We start from the raw sequence: 20624 nt of genomic DNA, 5'->3' as shown, positions 1-20624 counted from the left end.
GCTAAACATTTCTAGGAATGCGGCGTTACATACTATATTACAGCAATATATAGATATACGAAGCAATTCTGAAGTGATTTAAAATCGTCTATCCTGAATAATTTATTAAGTTCATTACGGTCCCTTTTTAGGTTCATAGAGACTTTAGGCAAATTTTGAAATTCTTCAGAACTAGTGCCTATGGTCATGTTAACTGAACCATGGTAATATTACTGTAACTTATGCCAACTACAGCAGTGTCCCCAGTATCTGGCACAGGCGGGGATTGCCTGATGCTGGATACATGTGCTTGCCGGTTGCTTGAAGCAGTATTAAAAATAATACTAACCTGAACCTCTCCCTGGAGCAGCAGCAACAACTTACCAATCCCCCAGACACCGTATGCTATGCATCCTGCAGCACCCAGTGGCTTTCTGGCATCCTCAGTATATGGCTGCAGGCATGTCATCTGACCCACATTGGGTCACGTGACCCGCTGGGATCTGTGCATAGACACGGGAAAGCCGCTGGAAGCTGCAGGATGCGTTGAAGACAATGCCTGGCTGTTGGTAAGTTGCTGCTGCAAATTCCTAAAGTTCAGCCCATGTTATCCCTCTCAGGCCTGCCAGTTAGTTGAGACTTCTGGATGTCTGAGTTCCAGATAACGGCTACTCACTGTAACTGCACCACACCTCTCACAACCTCAGATCAGCAGGTTCCATAAATTTGGTCACTCCCAGAGTGCACCTCAAAACCATTGGAGCCAGAGTCTTCTGTCATGCTGCCCCTACCCTTCGGATTGCCCGACCACACACAGTAAAGCCCTTCCCTGGAGTTATTCAAATCCAGACTGAAAAGCCACCTGTTTAGTCTGGCTTTTCTAGACTTATAAAGTTATTCCCCTGTACCACAATTTTAGTGATGTCGCAAACTCCCGATTTTCGGTTCGCGAACCCTGTTCGCGAACTTCCGCGGAAAGGTTCAGTTCGCGGAAAAGTTTGCGAACCGCAATAGACTTTAATGGGGAGGCGAACTTCAAAATTTAGAAAATTTCTACTGGCTGGAAAAATGATAGAAAACATGTTTCAAGGGATCTAATACCTGGAGGAAGACATGATTGAGTGAAATTCACATCAAAAGTCCCAGGAAAAAAATCTAGATTTCACATAAACCCTTATTTTAAGGTCCCAAATCTCATTCAATGTTCAATTACAGGCCTACACTACTTCACAACATCAGGCAGTGTATCCCTCACTCCCTCCCTCCTCCCGGAGGGAGGAGGGTCTCATCTTCCAGGGAATTGTAGAATTTCAAAAGCCAGCTTATATACCTTGGCCAGGAATTGAACCCAGGTCTTGGCCGGGAATTGAACCCAGGTCTGAGTGCTTGGTAGTCAGCTCTCTTAACCGCTATACCACCACCAACACTACATGCTGAAGGCAGCCTAGCATGTACCATTATGATCTATCCTCGAGAAAAATGAGCTTGCTTAAAGATTTGTAGGCTTTTAAAAGCCAGCTTACATACCTTGGCCGGGATTGAACCCAGGTCTTGGCCAGGAATTGAACCCAGGTCTGAGTGCTTGGTAGTCAGCTCTCTTAAACGCTATACCACCACCAACACTACATGCTGAAGGAAGCCTAGCATGTACCATTATGATCTATCCTAGAGAAAAATGAGCTTGCTTAAAGATTTGTAGGCTTTTAAAAGCCAGCTTACATACCTAAGATTCCGGACAATCGCTACCAAAACCTCTAGACACAGGAACAGCTTTTTTCCTCAAGCGGTAGCCATACTTAATGCTGAACCACGTTAGAGCTGCCAGGACTTGATAGTAATCAGCACAAAACTGTAAATGAACAATTCTCACATTGCTTACTGCCACTATACTTGCATAAATGTCCTTGACTTGTAATATACACACTGTCTGTCCTTGTATTGGTTTTGTTTGCTTTTGTTAAGCAACTGCCAAGACAAATTCCTTGTAGGTGCAAACTTACTTGGCGAAATAAAATTGATTCTGATTCTGATTCTGATCCTTAAGCAAGCTCATTTTTCTCTAGGATAGATCATAATGGTACATGCTAGGCTGCCTTCAGCATGTAGTGTTGGTGGTGGTATAGTGGTTAAGAGAGCTGACTACCAAGCACTCAGACCTGGGTTCAATTCCCGGCCAAGGTATGTAAGCTGGCCTTTAAAAGCCTACAAATCTTTAAGCAAGCTCATTTTTCTCTAGTATAGATCATAATAGTACATGCTAGGCTGGCTTCAGCATGTAGTGTTGGTGGTGGTATAGCGGTTAAGAGAGCTGTCTACCAAGCATTCAGACCTGGGTTCAATTCCCGGCCAAGACCTGGGTTCAATCCCGGCCAAGGTATGCAAGCTGGCTTTTAAAAGCCTACAAATCTTTAAGCAAGCTAATTTTTCTCTAGGATAGATCATAATAGTACATGCTAGGCTGCCTTCAGCATGTAGTGTTGGTAATGGTATAGCGGTTAAGAGAGCTGTCTACCAAGCACTCAGACCTGGGTTCAATTCCCGGCCAAGACCTGGGTTAAATTCCTGGCCAAGGTATATAAGCTGGCTTTTGAAATTCTACAATTCCCTGGACGATGAGACTCTCCTCCCTCCGGGAGGAGGGAGTGAGGAAAGTAATAACAATTAGGTAGGAACAAGCCTATAAGAGCCTAACTAAACTCTCCCTAGCAGAGTATGTCAGCAGCTGTCCCTTAACTAATTAGTGCAGGCAGACTAGTGAGTAAATTGGCACAAGGACCTTGCCTTTTAATAGGGGGGGCTCCAGGAGTGAGTGCAGTCTGATTACATCACAGTCAGCAGGCACATTGTTGCCAGAGGCTCAAAGTTCTGCTCAATAGAGCATTATGGGGCGAATCGAACTTCCCGGAAAATTTCGCCTGCTCTTGGCGAACGCGAACCACTGAAGTTCGCCGGCGAACCGTTCGCGACATCTCTATTTACCAATCAACCAATTATTGGTCTGATCCATGCTTATGCGCTTTGAGTCCTATGGGAGAAAAGCGCTTTACAAATGTTATTTGTTGTTGTTATACTTTGTGGTACATATCAATCGTGCAATCCACAGTTCCTAGGCAACAGAAACATTGCCAGAGGTAATGCACGTTATGCTACTTGCACATTATGCTACTTGCTAATCCCACAATGGGTACTACTTAGTTGGCATAAGCAACTGTAAAATTGCTGCGCTTCCTGCACATGTAAACTTTACTGAAATGTAATGACTATGGCCAATAAATCTAATTTCACCCTGCTAGAGGGAAATTGTTACATATAAATATGTATGGGAAGCAGGAAAAAAGGGCGCCGGCAGCTAGTGGACTAAAATGGTGCCGCCATAGACTCTTATTCATTTATCATTAATACTGCACCCAAAGTAGTAAAAAAGGGTGCTGGATAAATATCATTAACATTAGAACATTAAAGTTTTTGAAATATGTCATCGTTTTAGAAGCGTGCAACCTTTGAGTTTTTGTCTTATCATTTCTTTTGTATGTACAGATTTTACATTATCAAATATATTATTGGTTCTATGTGTGCAAGGGTGTTTGTGCAGGGGGGAGTGGTTAGGGTTAGGCACCACCGGGGGGTGGTTAGGCACCACCTGGGAGGCAGTTAGGGTTAGGCAACAATGGGGGATTAGAGTTAGGCACCACCAGGGGGGCGGTTAGGGTTAGACACCACCTGGGAGGCAGTTAGGGTTAGGCAACAACGGGGGGGGGGGGGGGGTGTTAGGCACCACTAGGGGGTGGTTAGGGTTAGGCACCACCAGGGGAAGGTTCTGTGTGAGAGTAGGGTGGGGTTAAGCTGTATTGTTGAATTACGTAATGATTTTTAACGTTAATATATTTTCGTTATTATCTCCCGTCTGTTTTAAAACAGTATTTAGCGTTAACCAATTTTGTTAATGATGTTTATCTTTTTTAAGATTCCGTTATCCACCAGTGCCATTTGCTTATTCAGCTGGGCCCTTTTTTTCTGGCGGCCTTTTTTCATGCACGCGTATATATGTGTACATATTTTATGGAAGTACTGGCTGGTGAAGACTTTTATAACAAATTCCAGGTTCTGCTATCCTATGAAACAAGTTGTTTTGGACTGTGCTTCATGTAAGTAGTATACCACAGTTGATTTTCCTTTATGATTTATTACTGCTGCACATCAAAGACTTTTTACATTCACGGGATTCCGAACAGCGCAGGCTGTTTTGCTGTATGAGCTGACTGATATCATCGGCTTCCAGCAAAGACTGGTCAATGCTTTTGTGCTTCTTTTTTGAAGCCTTTGAAACAATATGATGAAAAAGCGACAGGTTTGGTTATATTTTCCCAAAACTCGGACTCCCCAGAAGGTGGTTATCTGCATGTCCACTTTTTCATTTATGCAGACTCCGATTTGCTTTTTCCCTTCCTGGAATACAACGGTGGTATAAACCCCCTGTGCAAATTAAAGTTGCTATTGTGATTTTAATTTATGAAATTTCAGCTTTATTTTTGAAGTATTAATTATGAACTTAGTTTTGCTTATACTATGTTTGCTTTACCCTGTGATGGCTGGGTTACAATTGTATCCATTAGTGACTTGTTAAATATGTTTTTCTTTCACACTGCATGAATTTTTGCATTAGTTTCCATAGTAACTTGTATAGCTGCCACATTTTTTTTATGTTTCGTGTATTAAACTTAGATATGTCAAACATATTTTTATATTCTATTGATTATTCAGTTTTCAGCTGTGAATTAGAAGGATTAATATTCCTTTAGGGCTCCAACTATCTGCGTTGCTGAGCACTGTGCAATGGCACCATCCTCAAATCATTGCTGGAAAAGGTTTAGTATTTAAGTTTATCCCAGTGCAGTATAGTGCATTGCATGTTAAAGACAAACTCTGATCAGCAATATTTTGATGTACTGAGTCAGAATTGGGTTTTGCCGAAAATGCGCGCAGCAGCGCGATATTACAGTGCATGAAGTGTGAATGTCACAGTACAGTCGATGCACTTCTAGGTCTCGATTCACAAGAGCATGCTAACTTAGTTAGCACGCCTAAAAGCTTTGGGCGTGCTAACTACAGTGCTAAGTAGTTAGCAGTAGTTAGCAGTGCAGCACGCTCAAAGCTTTTACTCATCGCGCTCAAAAATTTAGCGCCGCGGTGTGTGCGTGGAACCCACTGGGTGCACCTATAACATCGCACCGGGTGCACCAGATTCGGCGCACCGTGCGTCGTTTTGGGCGCACCCAGTGCGACGTTATACGCACACCGTGCGGCACTAAACTTTGCGCGCGAAGCTTAGCGTGACCTAAAGCCTCTTAGGCATGCTAACACTTAGCACGCTTTTGTGAATTGAGCCCCTGATGTTCTTGTGTGTCGCACACCATACGGGTTGCCGTCTGCCACAGTGATGCGTATAGTGTGAATGCAATACCGATACATAATATGGCAAGCAAGCTATTAGGATGAATGTTACTTTATTGTATTGCAGTGTGATACTCAGTTATGCTCAGCGTTTACACCAAACACATAATTCTATATATTTTTTTCCCACCAAGACCAAAAGCAGGAAAAGACCAGCAACCTTACCCATGCACTTTAATGTGAACTGCATGCTGTAAAGGAGATAATACCGGTAGTGAGTTGGAAAATGTTGATTTGCTGGTCTGTGTGGAGGTGAAGGGAGCCTGGTAAATGCTCCACAAGCTTGTTTGACTACTGGAATCGTAGTCTAACCAATCGGTGAATCCTTTTCTATTTGGGTGCCATATAATACTCTGCACAGCAATTGCTGAATGCTGCCTGTCTGCCTGCATAAAACCCTAACAATGTGATCCCCAGCATACACTCAAAAAGGTCACCATGGTAATTTTGGCACCGGTGATAGCTGCTTGTAGAATAACAGTAATACGATAGTAGAATATCTTTATTTTTTATTGATATTTTACTATTGCTAAGGCTGGTTTCACAGTGGGACGTTACAGGCGCACGTTAGAGCAGCCTGTAACGCACCCCCACCGCACAGCAATGATAAATCAATGGGCTGTTCACAGTGCCCACGTTGCGTTACACAGTAACGCTTCACGTCAAGACAACGTACTGCATGCAGTGCTTTATACGCGGCTAAGCCACGTTAGACTGTTTGCACATGCTCAGTACGGGTGTTTTTTTTATTTTAGGGGCAGAGAGGAGGCGGGGAGAGGCCGCTACGTAGCCAGGCACATGTGCAGTGTTTACGTCCTGGAGCGGCCGCTGATGTGGAGAGCTCCGCTCACGTGGTCTCCGCAGCGCCTCCAACAGAGCAGGCGCACCAAGAGCTGCTTGTAATGCGGCTCTTGGCAGCGTCCTGCTCCAACACCACCAGGCGTTGCGTTAGGGGCACGTTATGTGCCCTATAACGTCCCCTAAACGCAACGTCCTGGTGTGGAAGAGGCCTCAACCTAATTCTATTTTCATCTGTCTTCTATTGATCTCTAAGTGACCCCCCCTTTCACCACCTTAATATCTACAGAGATCCAGGCCACATTTACAGCTAAAAATCCCCTCTGCCAATATCGGTGACACCATATTATGAAATTTATCAGGCCCCATCGGTGCCCAAATTACCCACTGGGTACCCACTATAGCCGTAATTAACATTGCAGTTTGAGGTACCCAATTTACCATAGAGCCACCAGCACCCAAATTACCTGTTTCACAATCCCCCTGTTATCTTATACTCAATACACATGGTGGTCCATTGTTTTAGTACACTGCACATTGTGAATGTAAGAAGAATAATGCTTAGGTAGTTGTACCGGCTAGACTGGCTGTAGAATGCCTCACGCTTAAGAATAGTGAAGTGCAATCCAAATGGTCTGGTTGTGTATTTGTCTAGTATTTAATGAAGGCTCTGAAACATTCAAGCTCTCCTTATCAAAATACATGGCTATGGCATTTTGCTTTCTGGAAACAGCTGATAAGATTTAGTACGAGTTTTAAATATTGCAGCAACACAATCTATTCCAATAATTACAACATTTACACATTTTATGTTATCTGATGCTGTTGGCTATATTTAAAATGAAATTGTGTTTATGAGATTACACTTTCAGGAATAATTGGGCAATAATTGTGACATTAAAATAGGAATAAATGACCGTAATGGTCTACTTACCCAAAATTTCCAGTATTGATGTAGCTAATCAAGCTGGGCTCCACAAGACAAGTGTGGGTGGTACAAATCCATTGTTTGTTATGACAGTAACTGCAATACAAAGATCAGCAATTAAACAACAAAAATGTAAACAAACCCTTCATATATTTGCTCTTGAAGTATAAGGGGACTTTCCTAATGTTATTAACCATAAACTGTGCATTGATTTGCTGTACCTTTGCTTCATTGCTTCAGCAGTTCCAGCCAAACAAAGCCAGTTTTGGTAATTCCAGACAATTACTTAGGGCTTGATTCACTAAACCGTAATAACTCATATCACGGCCGTTTTCAGGCGCATTTTTGCATTTGCGTGTGATCGCGGATTTGCATGCGCAATTGTGCCTTTTCGCACGCAAACACTTTTTTTTGCGAAAATACGCGCAAAAAGGGACGTGATATAAGTTATCACGGTTTAGTGAATCAAGCCCTTAGTGTAAATAATTTTGATTTGTCAAAAATCACCAAAGAAAGCATATCTCAATAAAGGAAAAAGGAAGGAAGGGTAATAGGGGAAAACGGGGATAAGGGTGGAGAAAGATAAAGGAAGGGTAGGGAGGGGAAATGGTGGGGGGAGGGAAAGAAGAGGATGGTAATGAGCAGGTAAGGGGAAGAATGAATCCCCATACAAGACACCCAACACACATAAAGCATATAAAATGCTTAAAAAATACAATCCTTAAAAAATATAAACCAGAACCGCCACGCTATAATGATCTCAAATGTTGGGACAAATTCACTAACCAGCAGTAAAATTGGTGTAAGTATCTGAAAAATCAGTACCAGTAAAATTGCCACTGCTTGTGTATGGCAATATTACTGCTGATTAGTGGATATACCCCAGCAGAGTGATGTGCATTGCACAATTGGCACAACCCGCGGTGCATTGGTAATGTAATCTGTGCTATAGTAGAGTATGTTATGCACGTAATGGTCTATACATGACAATCTTAAAGAGACACTATGGTGAACATTTTTTTAAATTTTAAATATGTGCAAACATAGACAAATAAGAAGTAATTTTTTTCCCGAGTAAAATGAGCCATGAATTACTTTTCTCCTATGTTGCTGTCACTTACAGTAGGTAGTAGAAATCTGACAGAAGCGACAGGTTTTGGACTAGTCCATCTCTTCATGGGGGATTCTCAGCAAGGGTTTTATTCTTTATAAACATATTCCCTAAAAAATGATTTATACAATGATACTGACCAGCTTTCCTGCTCGCTACACAGTTTTTGGGCAGTTGGAGAGAACAACTGCCTTTCACTAAGTGCTTTTGAAAATAAATAATTTGTCGCTTTTGTCCGATTTCTACTACCTACTGTAAGTGACAGCAACATGGGAGAAAAGTAATTTATGGCTCATTTTACTCTGGAAAAAATGTACTTCTTATTTGTCTATGTTTGCACATATTTTACATTTGACAATTTTTCGCCATAGTGCCCGTTTAATGGCTATTAGTGAATCAAACCTGAAGTGAGAAACCTGCAAATCTGTATACTACTCCCAGTATTAAAGCATTGCAAGACTAGGCACTGGACAGATATGAACAATGAGCATAGCAAACAACAGATGTTCCCAAATTCCAGATCCTACTCCAATGATAATTGTCGAAAGCTGACAGTATGATACAAATACATTATATGAAACCAACTATATAGGACAAGCACCATCAAATAACGAGGCTACTAAACCACACAAATTGTATGAAGGTATATAAATGGCCCTGTAATGTGCAGAAAGGAACCATAAAGCAACTAGTATGCAAAGAAGATGCTGGCCCTTTAAGAACCGCAGCAATACAAACATATGAAAATACAAAACTAAGCCTTTATTAGAAATCCTTTAGACCAGGGATCCCCAAACGTTTTGGGTCGGGGGCCGGGTAAACATACTTCAGACTGCTGGGGGCCGGAGTATACTATGGGCCTGATTCACAAAGCGGTGATAACTCAGTTATCACGCCTAAAAGACTTTAGGCGTGATAACCTTTACACTAGCAAAGTTATCACCGCTTTGTGCTGTAACTCGCGCGAAGCTCCCGCGCGCAAATGCGCAGGCGTGCGCACAAAGTCCCATAGGGCTTAATGGGCGCTGCGCGCGCGCTTGCAAAACCTTGCGCGCGGGAGCTTCGCGCGAGTTACTTCAGATCACGCCTAAACTAAGTTTAGGCGTGATAAAGGGCTTTTCACAGGCGTGCAAAGTGTTTGCACCGCTTTGTGAATCAGGCCCTATGGGCTCGATTCACAAAGCGGTGCTAACTTAGTTAGAGACTTTGGGCCTGATTCACAAAGCGGTGCTAACAGTTAGCACGCTGGTGAAAAGCCCTTTATCACGCCTAAACTCAGTTTAGGCATGATAAGAAGAAACTCGCGCGAATTTTCCGCGTGCAAAACTTTGCTTGCAGCACCCGGCGCTTCGCGCGAAGCTCCCATTAAGCCCTATGGGACTTTGCGCGCGCGCTGTAGCTTCGCGCGAGTTAGAGCACAAAGCGGTGATAACTTTGCTAGTGCAAAGGTTATCACGCCTAAAGTCTTTTAGGCGTGATAACTGAGTTATCACTGCTTTGTGAATCAAGCCCTTTAGGCTTGATAACCATTGCACCACGCTGGTGAAAAGCCAGTTTAGGCGTTATAAGTTTAGGTGTGATAAATTTAGGCATGCTAAGTTTAGATAAGTGTAGATAGTGTAGATAGTGTGCAAAGTCCCGCACGCAAAGCAGCGCCATTAAACTCTATGCGAAGTGCACCAGACTTTGCTAGCGCAAAACTTTTGATCAGCTGTGCACTACGGTGCTAACGCAGTTGGTGCTTAAACTTATCATGACTAAACTTATCACACCTAAACTTATCATGCCTAAACTTATCACACCTAAACTTATCACACCTAAACTTGACATGCCTAAACTGAGTTTAGGCGTGATAAAGGGCTTTTCACCAGCGTGCTAACTGTTAGCACCGCTTTGTGAATCAGGCCCATAGAGTGATGTAGAAGTCTTTGTGCACCAGACAGTGAAGCATACCCAGGTGACAACATGCAGTCCAATTGGACAGCAGTGTCACCTGATGTGGATTTTGATTGGAAACCAGCGAAATTACTGCTTTCTTGCTTCATTCTATATGCAGACCACCAATATTTAAAGATATAGCTGACCGCATCTATAATACATTTTGGCCTCAATTCACTAAGATCATGCTGGAGATAATAAGGCAAGAGAAAACTTACCTCCACATAAGAGAGAGTTATCTTATCTCTTCATTCCTTAAGTTACCTCCTCTGTAGTTAAGTTACCTCCTCTGTAGTTATTTTACCTCCTCTGTAGTTATTTTACCTCCTCTGTAGTTATTTTACCTCCTCTGTAGTTATTTTCACATGCAGTTAATAAACAGCCTGCCTTTAACTCTGGAGTTATTTTAAGGATTGCAGAGTTAACTTAAAGACAGAAGAGTTAACTTTAGGTTTGCCTGAGGTAAAATGTTTCCTGAATACTACATGACTTATCACCATGGTAACAACTCTAGAAGAGTTATTAAAGACAGGAGAAAAGCTTAGTGAATTGAGGCCAATTTGTGTGTGTGGGGCCGGTAAAAAAGCCTCAGGGGGCCACATTCAGCCCGAAGGCCTTAGTTTGAGGACCATTGCTTTAGACAATTAAAAACATATAAAAGATAGCTGGCATTATGTCACCCATTGAAAATACAAAGCTCCATATAAACAAAGTCATATGCACATATATAACATAGTTTGACTACAATAAAATAATGCCACCTGGCCTGGGACGCTAATTAGAGTGCTGATAATAGTAGTGCACCAGAATGAACTGGACTGATGTGTGTACAAGTGATTTGAGAACAACTAGGTCAAAGAGTGAAGGATGTGGAACAGTGTGTAGAGCTGAATGTAAAGTGAGAGTCCGTGCTGACAGTAGAAATGAGGAAAGGAAAGCAAGACAAGGGGCTTGATTCACAAAGCGGTGCAAACTGTTTAGCACGGGTGTGCTAAACAGTTAGCACGTGAAGTGCTTTTCGCAGACTTTTGCATGCACAAAGTGCCGCGATTCACGCGATCGCTGACTTTTGCGCGCGCAATTTGCCGCAAATAGCAAGCGCAAAAGTCCGCGATCGCACGAATCGCGGCACTTTGCGCGCGCAAAAGTCCGCTAAAAGCACTTCACGTGCTAACTGTTTAGTACACCCGTGCTAAACAGTTTGCACCGCTTTGTGAATCAAGCCCATGGTACCTTAAATCGGCCTTAAAGTCTAAAGGGTTAAGGGATAGGACAATAGGTGAAGGAAAGCTTTGTATGGGATGGTAAAATGGTGTTAAGTTTAGGGTGTCCTTTAAAGAGAGAGTATGCTTGCCTGAAGAGGTACGTTTGCAGGTTGCATCTAAAAAGGGTCAGTGTTGAGTGGCGGATGTGTTGAGGGAGGGTGTTCCAGAGGAGGGGAAAGGATTGAGAGAAGTCTGGTGGGGAGGAGTCTCAGACAGCATTACTGTATGCGAACTACATCACTTGGGCGGTCTGACCGGTAGGTTGTGCGGGGGAGAGCCCGCTGTCAAAAACTCTATGCCTGCTTGTAATTAAAAGCATTGTAAGTGCAATTTTGATTTTATCATACATGCTGCACTATGAATTGTAATATTGCTCTGAGGTAATTGGCATATGATATATGAAGAGCTGAACATACTGAATAGAGATGGCCCGAACCTCCGATTTTCGGTTCGCGAACCGCTTTAGCCTTCAATGGGGAGGCAAGCTTTGAAAACTAGAAACATTTATGCTGGCCACAAAAGTGATGGAAAAGATGTTTCAAGGGGTCTAACACCTGGAGGGGGGCATGGCAGAGTGGGATAGATGCCAAAAGTCCCGGGGAAAAATTTGGATTTGACACAAAGCAGCGTTTTAAGGGCAGAAATTATCTTGAATGCTAAATTGCAGGCCTAAAGTGCTTTAAAACATCTTGCATGTGTATTCATCAATCAGGGAGTGTAATTAGAGTACTGCTTCACACTGACACACCAAACTCACTGTGTAACGCACCGCAAACAGTTGTTTGTGTAGGGGCAGCCGTGCTGGACTGGTACGCACCATGGCCTGAGTGCAGGCCGTGGCGGTTTTCAAGCCCAGTGCTTTAAAACATCTTGCATGTGTATACATCAATCAGGGAGAGTAATTAGTGTACTGCTTCACACTGACACACCAAACTCACTGTATAACGCACCGCAAACAGCTGTTTGTGTAGTGACGGCTGTGCTGGACTGGTGCACACCATGGCCAGAGTGCAGGCCATGGCGGTTTTCAAGCCCATATGGTCGGGCTAAGGTAGCTGAATGACAGAATAACAGTGACTGAGTGTCCAACTGATCAAATTTGGTCTGTCCACAATGAAGCAACAACCTTATTATCTATTTTCTTGGGTCAGGTGTGCCCCCCATCCCCAACACACTCATATAGCCGTCTGTCATTGCTTCATTGTGATTTGCAAGCCCCTTCACTGTGGCAAGGTAACGTTCACAAAGGGGAATTGACACATATACATGCCTTTTGTTTTGTTGTTGCAGCTGCAGTGCAGGCAGAAAAATTAGGCAGGCATGTACACGCACCAGAAAAATTATTATAGCGGCCGCTGCTAGCAGTGGCCTTAAAAATTCAGGAATCCTGAATCCTGGAAGTCAAGCGGCCTGCAGGCAGAGATGCTGTGTGGGGACCGACTTAGTCTTGGGGCAGGCAGCCAGTCACACGGCGTGCAGGCAGAGATGCTGTGTGCAGGGACCGACTTAGTCTTCGGGCGGGCAGTAGCCCTCCGGGATCCATGCCTCATTCATTTTGATAAAGGTGAGGTACTGAACACTTTTATGACCTAGGCAACTTCTCTTCTCAGTGACAATGCCTCCAGCTGAGCTGAAGGTCCTTTCTGACAGGACGCTTGAGGCAGAGCAAGACAGAAGTTGGATGGCAAATTGTGACAGCTCTGGCCACAGATCAAGCCTGCGCACTCAGTAGTCCAAGGGTTCATCGCTGCTCACAGTGTCTACATCCACACTTAAGGCCAGGTAGTTGGCTACCTGCCGGTCAAGGCGTTGATGGAGGGTGGTTCCGGAAGCGCTAAGGCGAGGCATTGAACTAAAGAATGATCGCATGTCTGACTTCACCATGAGATCGCTAGAGCGTCCTGTCCTTGCCAGTGTGGACATGGGAGGAGGAGGATTACTGGCAGTGGCACCTTTATTCTGTTGTTCTGTGACATCACCCTTAAACACACTGTAAAGCATAGTTGCCAGCTTGTTCTGCATGTGCAGCATCCTTTCTACCTTCAGGTGAGTTGGTAACATGTCCGCCACTTTGTGCCTATACCAAGGGTCTAGTAGTGTGGCCACCCAGTACAGCTCATTCCCCTTGAGTTTTTTTATACGGGAGTCTTTTTATACGCCATCTGCACAAAGTTGGATCCAGACGTACTATCCAATTCCTCTTGCTCTACCTCAGTGATGTCAGGTAAGTTCTCCTCCTCCCCCCAGCCTCGAACAATACCATGGGAGCATTGAGCAGCACAAGCCCTCTGCAACGCCCGCTGCGGTTGTTTTTCTGCTGCCTCCTCCTAAAAAAAACACCTTCTTCATCATCTGACTCCTCTTCTCCACTCGACTCTTCCAACTCTTCCTCCTCCTCCCTCTGTGCTGCTGCAGGTGTTGAGGAAACATCTGGTTCTGATGAGAATTGATCCCACAATGCTTCCTCCTGTAAGTGTTCCTGTTCACGCTCATCCACAGCTTGATCCACCACTCTACACATGGCACGCTCCAGGAAGAAGGCATACGGGATTAAGTCGCTGATGGCCCCTTCACTGCGACTCACTATGTTTGTCACCTCCTCAAACGGCCGCATGAGCCTGCAGGCATTTCGCATGAGTGTCCAGTACTTCGGCCAGAACATCCCCATCTCCCCAGACTGTGTACTTTGACTTTAGTTGTAGAGATACTGTTTGACGGCTTTCTCCTGTTTTTTTTTCCAAAACATTTTTATTGGTGCACTCAAAGAAAAGAGATTAACACACAATTACATTTTTTCTCAAACAGTATGTTGTTATAACACAGATATATTGTTTGGAGAGTTATAAAACATAAGGACAAAGAATAAGGTAGATGGTTTTAGTTCAAGACTTTGTGAGTTATCGGGCACTTCATTGTCAGTCCTTATCCCAATAATAGTCCCAAGTTATTAATACCTCTCCTGTTTATCTTATCTGAATAATCACAGATCAGTTACATTATCACATAACATTATCATCTCTAAGCTTCCATAAAACTTAACAAAACCAAATAACCCCCTCCCCTCTCCCAACACTCCACACCTCCCCTTTCTCACTAGCTCAAGTATATCTGTCCCGCCAGTAATATCTGGCCAACTCATATTTCCAAAATTCCCAGGTTTCCCCTATTTTATTTAGGAGATACCATGTTGTGTTCTCGAATGGTTTCATAAGATGATACATTTGAGATGTATTATAAAAGGTTTCAACATATTTCCTCCAGGTTTTGAAAAACTTTTGAATCCGTGTTTTATTATTTTTTTCCAGATTCAACTTTTCCATTTGGAGAAGATAGTCTACTAGCTCCCTTATCAATGTCATTGAAGGGGGCTCGGGCATTATCCAATGTTTTAATATTGCTTTTTGGGTTGCTAATAAATACATATGTTCAAACTTGGTAATTGGTGGAGAATTCTTCTCACTCTGCAGCTCTTTAGCGTGAAATAAGCAAAAAAGTGGGTCACTCTTCCTCTTGTACCCCGTTACTCTGTTCATATCCCGCAAAACATCTTCCCATACACTTCTAACCCCAGGGCAATCCCAGAGCATATGATTTAGATTAGGGACAGTATCAGAACATTTCGGGCAGGATGCTGGATCTAGTTGTGGTTGTATTGTACTTTCTCCAGTTTTCATATGGTCATGTTTAAAAGGGCCTTGAATTGGAATATAGGCTCTATGGATAATTTTCAAAAACATTTCTCTCCAATCTTCACTCATCATTACTTTCCTCACCGCTAGCCAACTACTTTGTGTGGTCTCTATAAACTGCTCTTTTGAAATTGACAGAAAATCTGCCCACTTATCTAAATATTTATTGTATCGATTAGGGATTATTACAGATTCTCTTAGAACCGAGTAGAGCAAAGAAAGTGATCGTTGTTCTTGTGGTTTTTTTAAGATGTCATCAAATATTTTATGGGTTCCCAATTTCCCTTCTCTTCCCAATGTTGAGGTTATAAAACTAGATACTTGATTATAGAAGAATACATGTTTCTTTAATGTAGGATATTTTAATTGCATATCATTAAATGTCATCAGAGAAGAATCTGGGGCCAATATTCCCTGTAATTGTTCTAACCCAGCCTCAGCCCATTGCATATAGGCAGAATGCAATAAACCTGGTGGGAATCCTGGATTATGTAGAAATGGCATTTTAGGTGTGAGATGGCCATGCAGTCGAAGTTTTTTCCTCACCTCTCTCCAACATATTACTGTGTCCCTAATGATTACATTTTGTCTGATATGTTGTGGTAATGATCCCAGCTTTGTGTGTAAAACTCCTTGGAAGGAGAATGGAGCTATCAGGATTTTGTCAAGGTCAGTTAAGGTTACATAGGATGTATCTCCCAGCCAATCTCTAATATGTCTGAAAATTGCTGCCAGGTTATAAAGACGAATATCTGGTAAGTTGAGGCCTATATGGTAAATTGGGGCTTTCAATTTGCAGAGGGCGATTTGCGGTTTTTTTGAAGCCCATATAAATTTAGAGAATGCACTTTCTAGTCGTTGGACGTCTTTATGTTTGATAAGCATGGGTAAGGTTTGCATAGGGTATAATAATCTAGCAAAACTCATCATTTTTATTAGATGGACCCTTCCCATTAATGATATTGGCAGTGATTCCCAATTTTGTAGTTCCTTTAATATTTTAGTGATGAGTGGAGAGAAATTTAGCCCATATAGTTGAGTTATATCTCTCGGTATTTTGATGCCCAGATAGGTTATAAAAGATGTGGCTAACTTTACCTGACATATAGTGCGTGCCTGGGCAGAGTTTCTAGCACCTAAGTATAATAATTCACTCTTGTGATAATTAATGGCTAATCCCGACACAGAGCCAAAAATATTGATATAATCAATAACCTTTGGTAAATCCCTTTCAGGGTTCGCCATGTATAGCATAATATCATCTGCAAAGAGAGATGTATAAAGGACCCTGGGTCCCACCTGAATTCCCTCAAAAATCTTCGAAAGGGAAAGGGCACGAGACAGGGGCTCCAAAGCTAAATTAAATAATAATGGGGATAAGGGACATCCCTGTCTCGTGCCCCTCCCCAGGGAGAAGGCGGGGCCCAGAGCCCCTGGAATAGACACCCTAGCAGTTGGATTAGCATACATTAAATCCACATATGTGAGGAAGTTTCCTTCAAATCCGAACGATTTCAAAACTGCAAATAGCCAAGACCACTCTATGCTATCGAAGGCCTTCTCGGCATCAAGCGCCAAGAAGGCCTGCGACCCCCTCCAATTCCCATGTGTTCTACCATACTCCAAAATCGCCAAAGTCTTACGGATATTTATGACAGCGCTTCTCCCTCTGACAAAGCCCACCTGGTTATTTAGGACAAGATCAGGAAGAACTTCTGCCAATCTGTCGGCCATGATCTTTGACATTATTTTGAAATCATTGTTCAATAAAGAAATTGGCCTATAGGAAGAGGGTTCTAAGGGATCCTTTCCAGGTTTGGCAATCAGCTTAATTCTAGCATCATTGGCTGTGGGGAGAAATTGATTCTCCTTAATAATATGGTTGTATAGTGCTGCTAATGTATTAACAGCATCTTTCTTCAATAATTTGTAAAATTCTATGGAAAGGCCGTCTGGGCCTGGAGCCTTGCCCAAAGAGGAATTTTTGATTACTGTAAAGACTTCTTGTGGTGTGATAGGAGAATTTATAATGTCAGATCCTGTTCCGATAATTTAGGGAGAGATATAGATTGTATATATTGACTTTGACTGACTTCTTTTGAAGTTTTTGATTGTTATAAATTCTGATAATAAGAGTGGAATACTTCCAATATCTCATTTTGGTCTTTACAAAGTTTCCCCTGAGGATTTTTAATTTGAGGTATCACTGATCTTGTCCATTTTGGTTTAGTTAAATTTGCCAACATTCTCCCCGATTTGTTCCCCAATTTATAAAAATGTGCTGCTCTGTAAGATCTAAACGTTTTGTCATATTTTTGTAGCCAAATATCCGCTTCCTTTTTACTTGCTACCCAACTGTCTCGTTTAGTAGTACTGGGGTCGTTTAGGTATGAAACATATGCTTGTCTAGCCTCCTCGCATACTCTGTTGTAATTTTCCAAAGTTTTTTTCCTATGTGAGCTGGCAAATGACATAATCTGTCCTCTGAGTACCGCTTTTGCTGTTTCCCAGAATAAAGTAGGTTGCTTCCAGTGTTGTTTGTTATTAGAACAGTAATCTCTCCACCATAAGACCATGTCAGCAGCGAATTGTTCGTCTGTGTAGAGAAAAGTTGGGAATCTCCATTCATTTATGGGTTGTCTGGGAAAACAATGAATAGTCGCTGCAATAGGGGCATGATCAGAGATTACTAGCGCTTTGATGTTTACTGTTTGAAATGCCGTAATTAAGTTAGAGGAAGTGAGAATATTGTCAATACGCGAGTGGGAACTATGGACATGTGAGAAATGTGAATAATCTTTTTCAAATGGATTATTCTGTCTCCAAACGTCCACTAAATCTGTGGATTGAATGAAGGAATATAATGTTGTGTCCTGCTTTCTTTGGGAGGGGATGGCCATCTGAGGCAACTGTCTATCTATGTGGGGATTTGGAACCGCATTAAAGTCACCCAAGACCAATATTTTGGTATGACTAGGGACTTTATTTATGTCATTTGCCAGCCTCTGAAAAAAAGTTGAGTTATCTGAGTTAGGAGCATATATTCCCCAGACAAGTAATAGAGAATTATTGATAGAAACCTTAAATTTTATCCATCTCCCCTCAAGATCGGTGTCATCCACTGATACCATGCCTGAGAAGCTTTTATGTACAAGTACTATAATCCCAGCTTTTCTTCCCTCGGATGGGGTCCCCAAAATTTGGCCTACCCAGAATTTTTTCATCAATGCAAAGTCTTTTTGTTTTAAATGTGATTCCTGGAGGATAGCAATGTCTACCTTCATCTTATCAAGATGTCGTAAGACCTGGGTCCTTTTTTGTGGTGTTCTAAGGCCCCTCACATTCCACGTGGCAATTTTCATGTTGGTTTATATAAAAAAAGTGTGAAAGGCCCCAAACAGCACAAGATTACCAATACTTTTGATTGTGTGGGGTGAATGTCCCAGCAGCATCCATCCCACCAGTCTATATTAGAACTGACGGAACAAGTATTACAGAGATAAAAATAACCATTACATGAGCAGTGAGAGGTCCTCAGACCTGGGAGGGGGGTTGGGAGAGGGGAGACCAAACAAAGAACTATATACATAGCAGCCAGGAACAAGGAGCAAATCCAATTCCTGCAAATAGCACCAAAGCTGACTAAACGCCAGTGTGCATCTGAAGGAATGAGTGCATCCCCCTTTTCCTCTTTAATCATATTAACCCATTTTCTTATTGACTTCCTTTTTTCTGAAAGGAACTTAGATTTAAACCATATAGGCATTAATATAAAGCATAACAGAAAGACATGAAATTGCAGTATGTGCAGAGAAAAATAAAGACAGGAGCTTCCCTCGCTCCCTATTTTTCACTTCTGTGAGCATCACACTCCCAGTCTCCTCCTGTTGCCAAAGCACTAGAACAGCTCTTAACCATGTTATATCACAGACAAAGTCTTATCCTGTGCTTATATGTAAATTCACATGGATGATAAATGTTCATCTCCCCTATGGCGTTGAGCGTATATGCCTCTATGTCAGAGATAGCGTAAGTTTGAAGCTATAAATTGGAAAGGTGTAAAATGAAAAAATATAAAGAAAAAACACTTTAAGTCTGGTTCATTTATCCCACGCGGACGAGTCTTGGCTAGGTGGCATGCTAGCAAGCTTGGGTGGAGAATCATGGCCTTGTCTGGGAGAAGAGTGACTACGAGCTCTCTCTGAGCGTGGGGATTGTGTAGCGCGGTTTCCCAGGGTTTGAATAAACTTCTCCGCCTCGGCCGGTGAGAGAAATGTTGTAACTTTCCCATCCTCGGAGTAAATGTGCAAAGTGGCAGGGTAGTTCAAGAAGAATCGCACTTTTTGTTTTACTAGGGTTTGACAAGCAGGATTAAAAGCCTTTCTGGCCTTGTTGACTTCTGCGGAGTAATCTGCAAACAAAAGTAGCTTGTTCCCCTGAAGCTCCAAAGACTTTTGTGTGCGATAAGCTTTTAAAAGTAATGTTTTCTCGGAATAATCAAGGTACCTCACAATTACCGGGCGTGGTGTCTTTCTCTCTGGTCTCAATGGGCCGATGCGGTGTGCCCTTTCAACTTTGAGGGTCATATTCATGCCAAGTGCTTTAGGAATATCAGCCGCACATATATTCGCCAAGTCATCCGCCTTTACCGATTCAGGGAGACCAATCACGCGGAGGTTATTTCTCAGCGATCGGTTCTCTAAGTCATCTATGCGGTCGAAAATAATGACTTGTTTGTTACAAGCAGTTTGTGCCAGGGTCGTTGCCTCCTCCGCTTTATCATGCACACCGCTCACCCGCTGTTCGAGCTGAACTATTTTGGCCTGGTGTGTCGCAACTTCCTCCTGTATCTTGCGCATCTGTTGTCCCAATGCCTCCGTTATCAAGATGGAAAGTTCCGGGCGCAGCAAGGACACTACCTCAGTAGCAAGATGTCGGTAGTCTAGGTCAAGTCCCTGTTTAAGGTTAGTATCGGCCTCTGTTTCCGCATCTGAGGTCTCATGCTCCGAGTCTATCGGCCCCATTTTAGAATCACGCGGTTCTCCGCGGCCTACCTTCGGCTGTCGTTTCTCCTTCCCCTTCTCCTTGCTGGCTCTAGTAAGGTACCGGTCCATGGTGGGGTAGTCCGCAGTATCAGACATGGATCTTTGGCTGCTATACTCTTCCTGTATGATCGGGGAGATTAGTGAGGAGGAGATCTGCAGCGGAGCTCACCGCCTATGCTACCATTCCTCTCAGCGCCGGAACCGGAAGTCCGGCTTTCTCCTGTTGTAGCAGGCGGTCGAGCATCAGGTGGGCCGAATTCCAGCGAGTCAGGCTATAGCAAATCAAGCGCCTCACTGGCAAGTTGTTTCTCCGCGGAATATCGGCCAAGTGTGCCATGGCCACGTAAGACCGCCTGAAATGCCCACACAACTTCCTGGCCTACTTTAGGATGTCCTGTAGGCCTGGGTACTTAGACACAG

The 20624-nt window shown here is 43.0% G+C and overlaps 1 protein-coding gene across 1 annotated transcript in view; it reads right to left on the bottom strand.

Moving 5' to 3' along the window:
• TINAG (tubulointerstitial nephritis antigen) overlaps window positions 1-20624 on the bottom strand; it is a 265652-nt gene that overhangs the window by 184984 nt on the left and 60044 nt on the right. The window contains exon 3 of the mRNA XM_068233344.1: window positions 7163-7252. Coding sequence (XP_068089445.1) covers window positions 7163-7252 — 90 coding nt within the window. The remainder of the gene's footprint in view (window positions 1-7162; window positions 7253-20624) is intronic.

This window comes from Hyperolius riggenbachi, chromosome 4, assembly GCF_040937935.1.
Source record: "Hyperolius riggenbachi isolate aHypRig1 chromosome 4, aHypRig1.pri, whole genome shotgun sequence".
NCBI classification, from domain to species: domain Eukaryota; kingdom Metazoa; phylum Chordata; class Amphibia; order Anura; family Hyperoliidae; genus Hyperolius; species Hyperolius riggenbachi.
The sequence above is the reverse complement of the archived record's forward strand: the minus strand, read 5'-3'. Positions and strand labels throughout refer to the sequence as shown.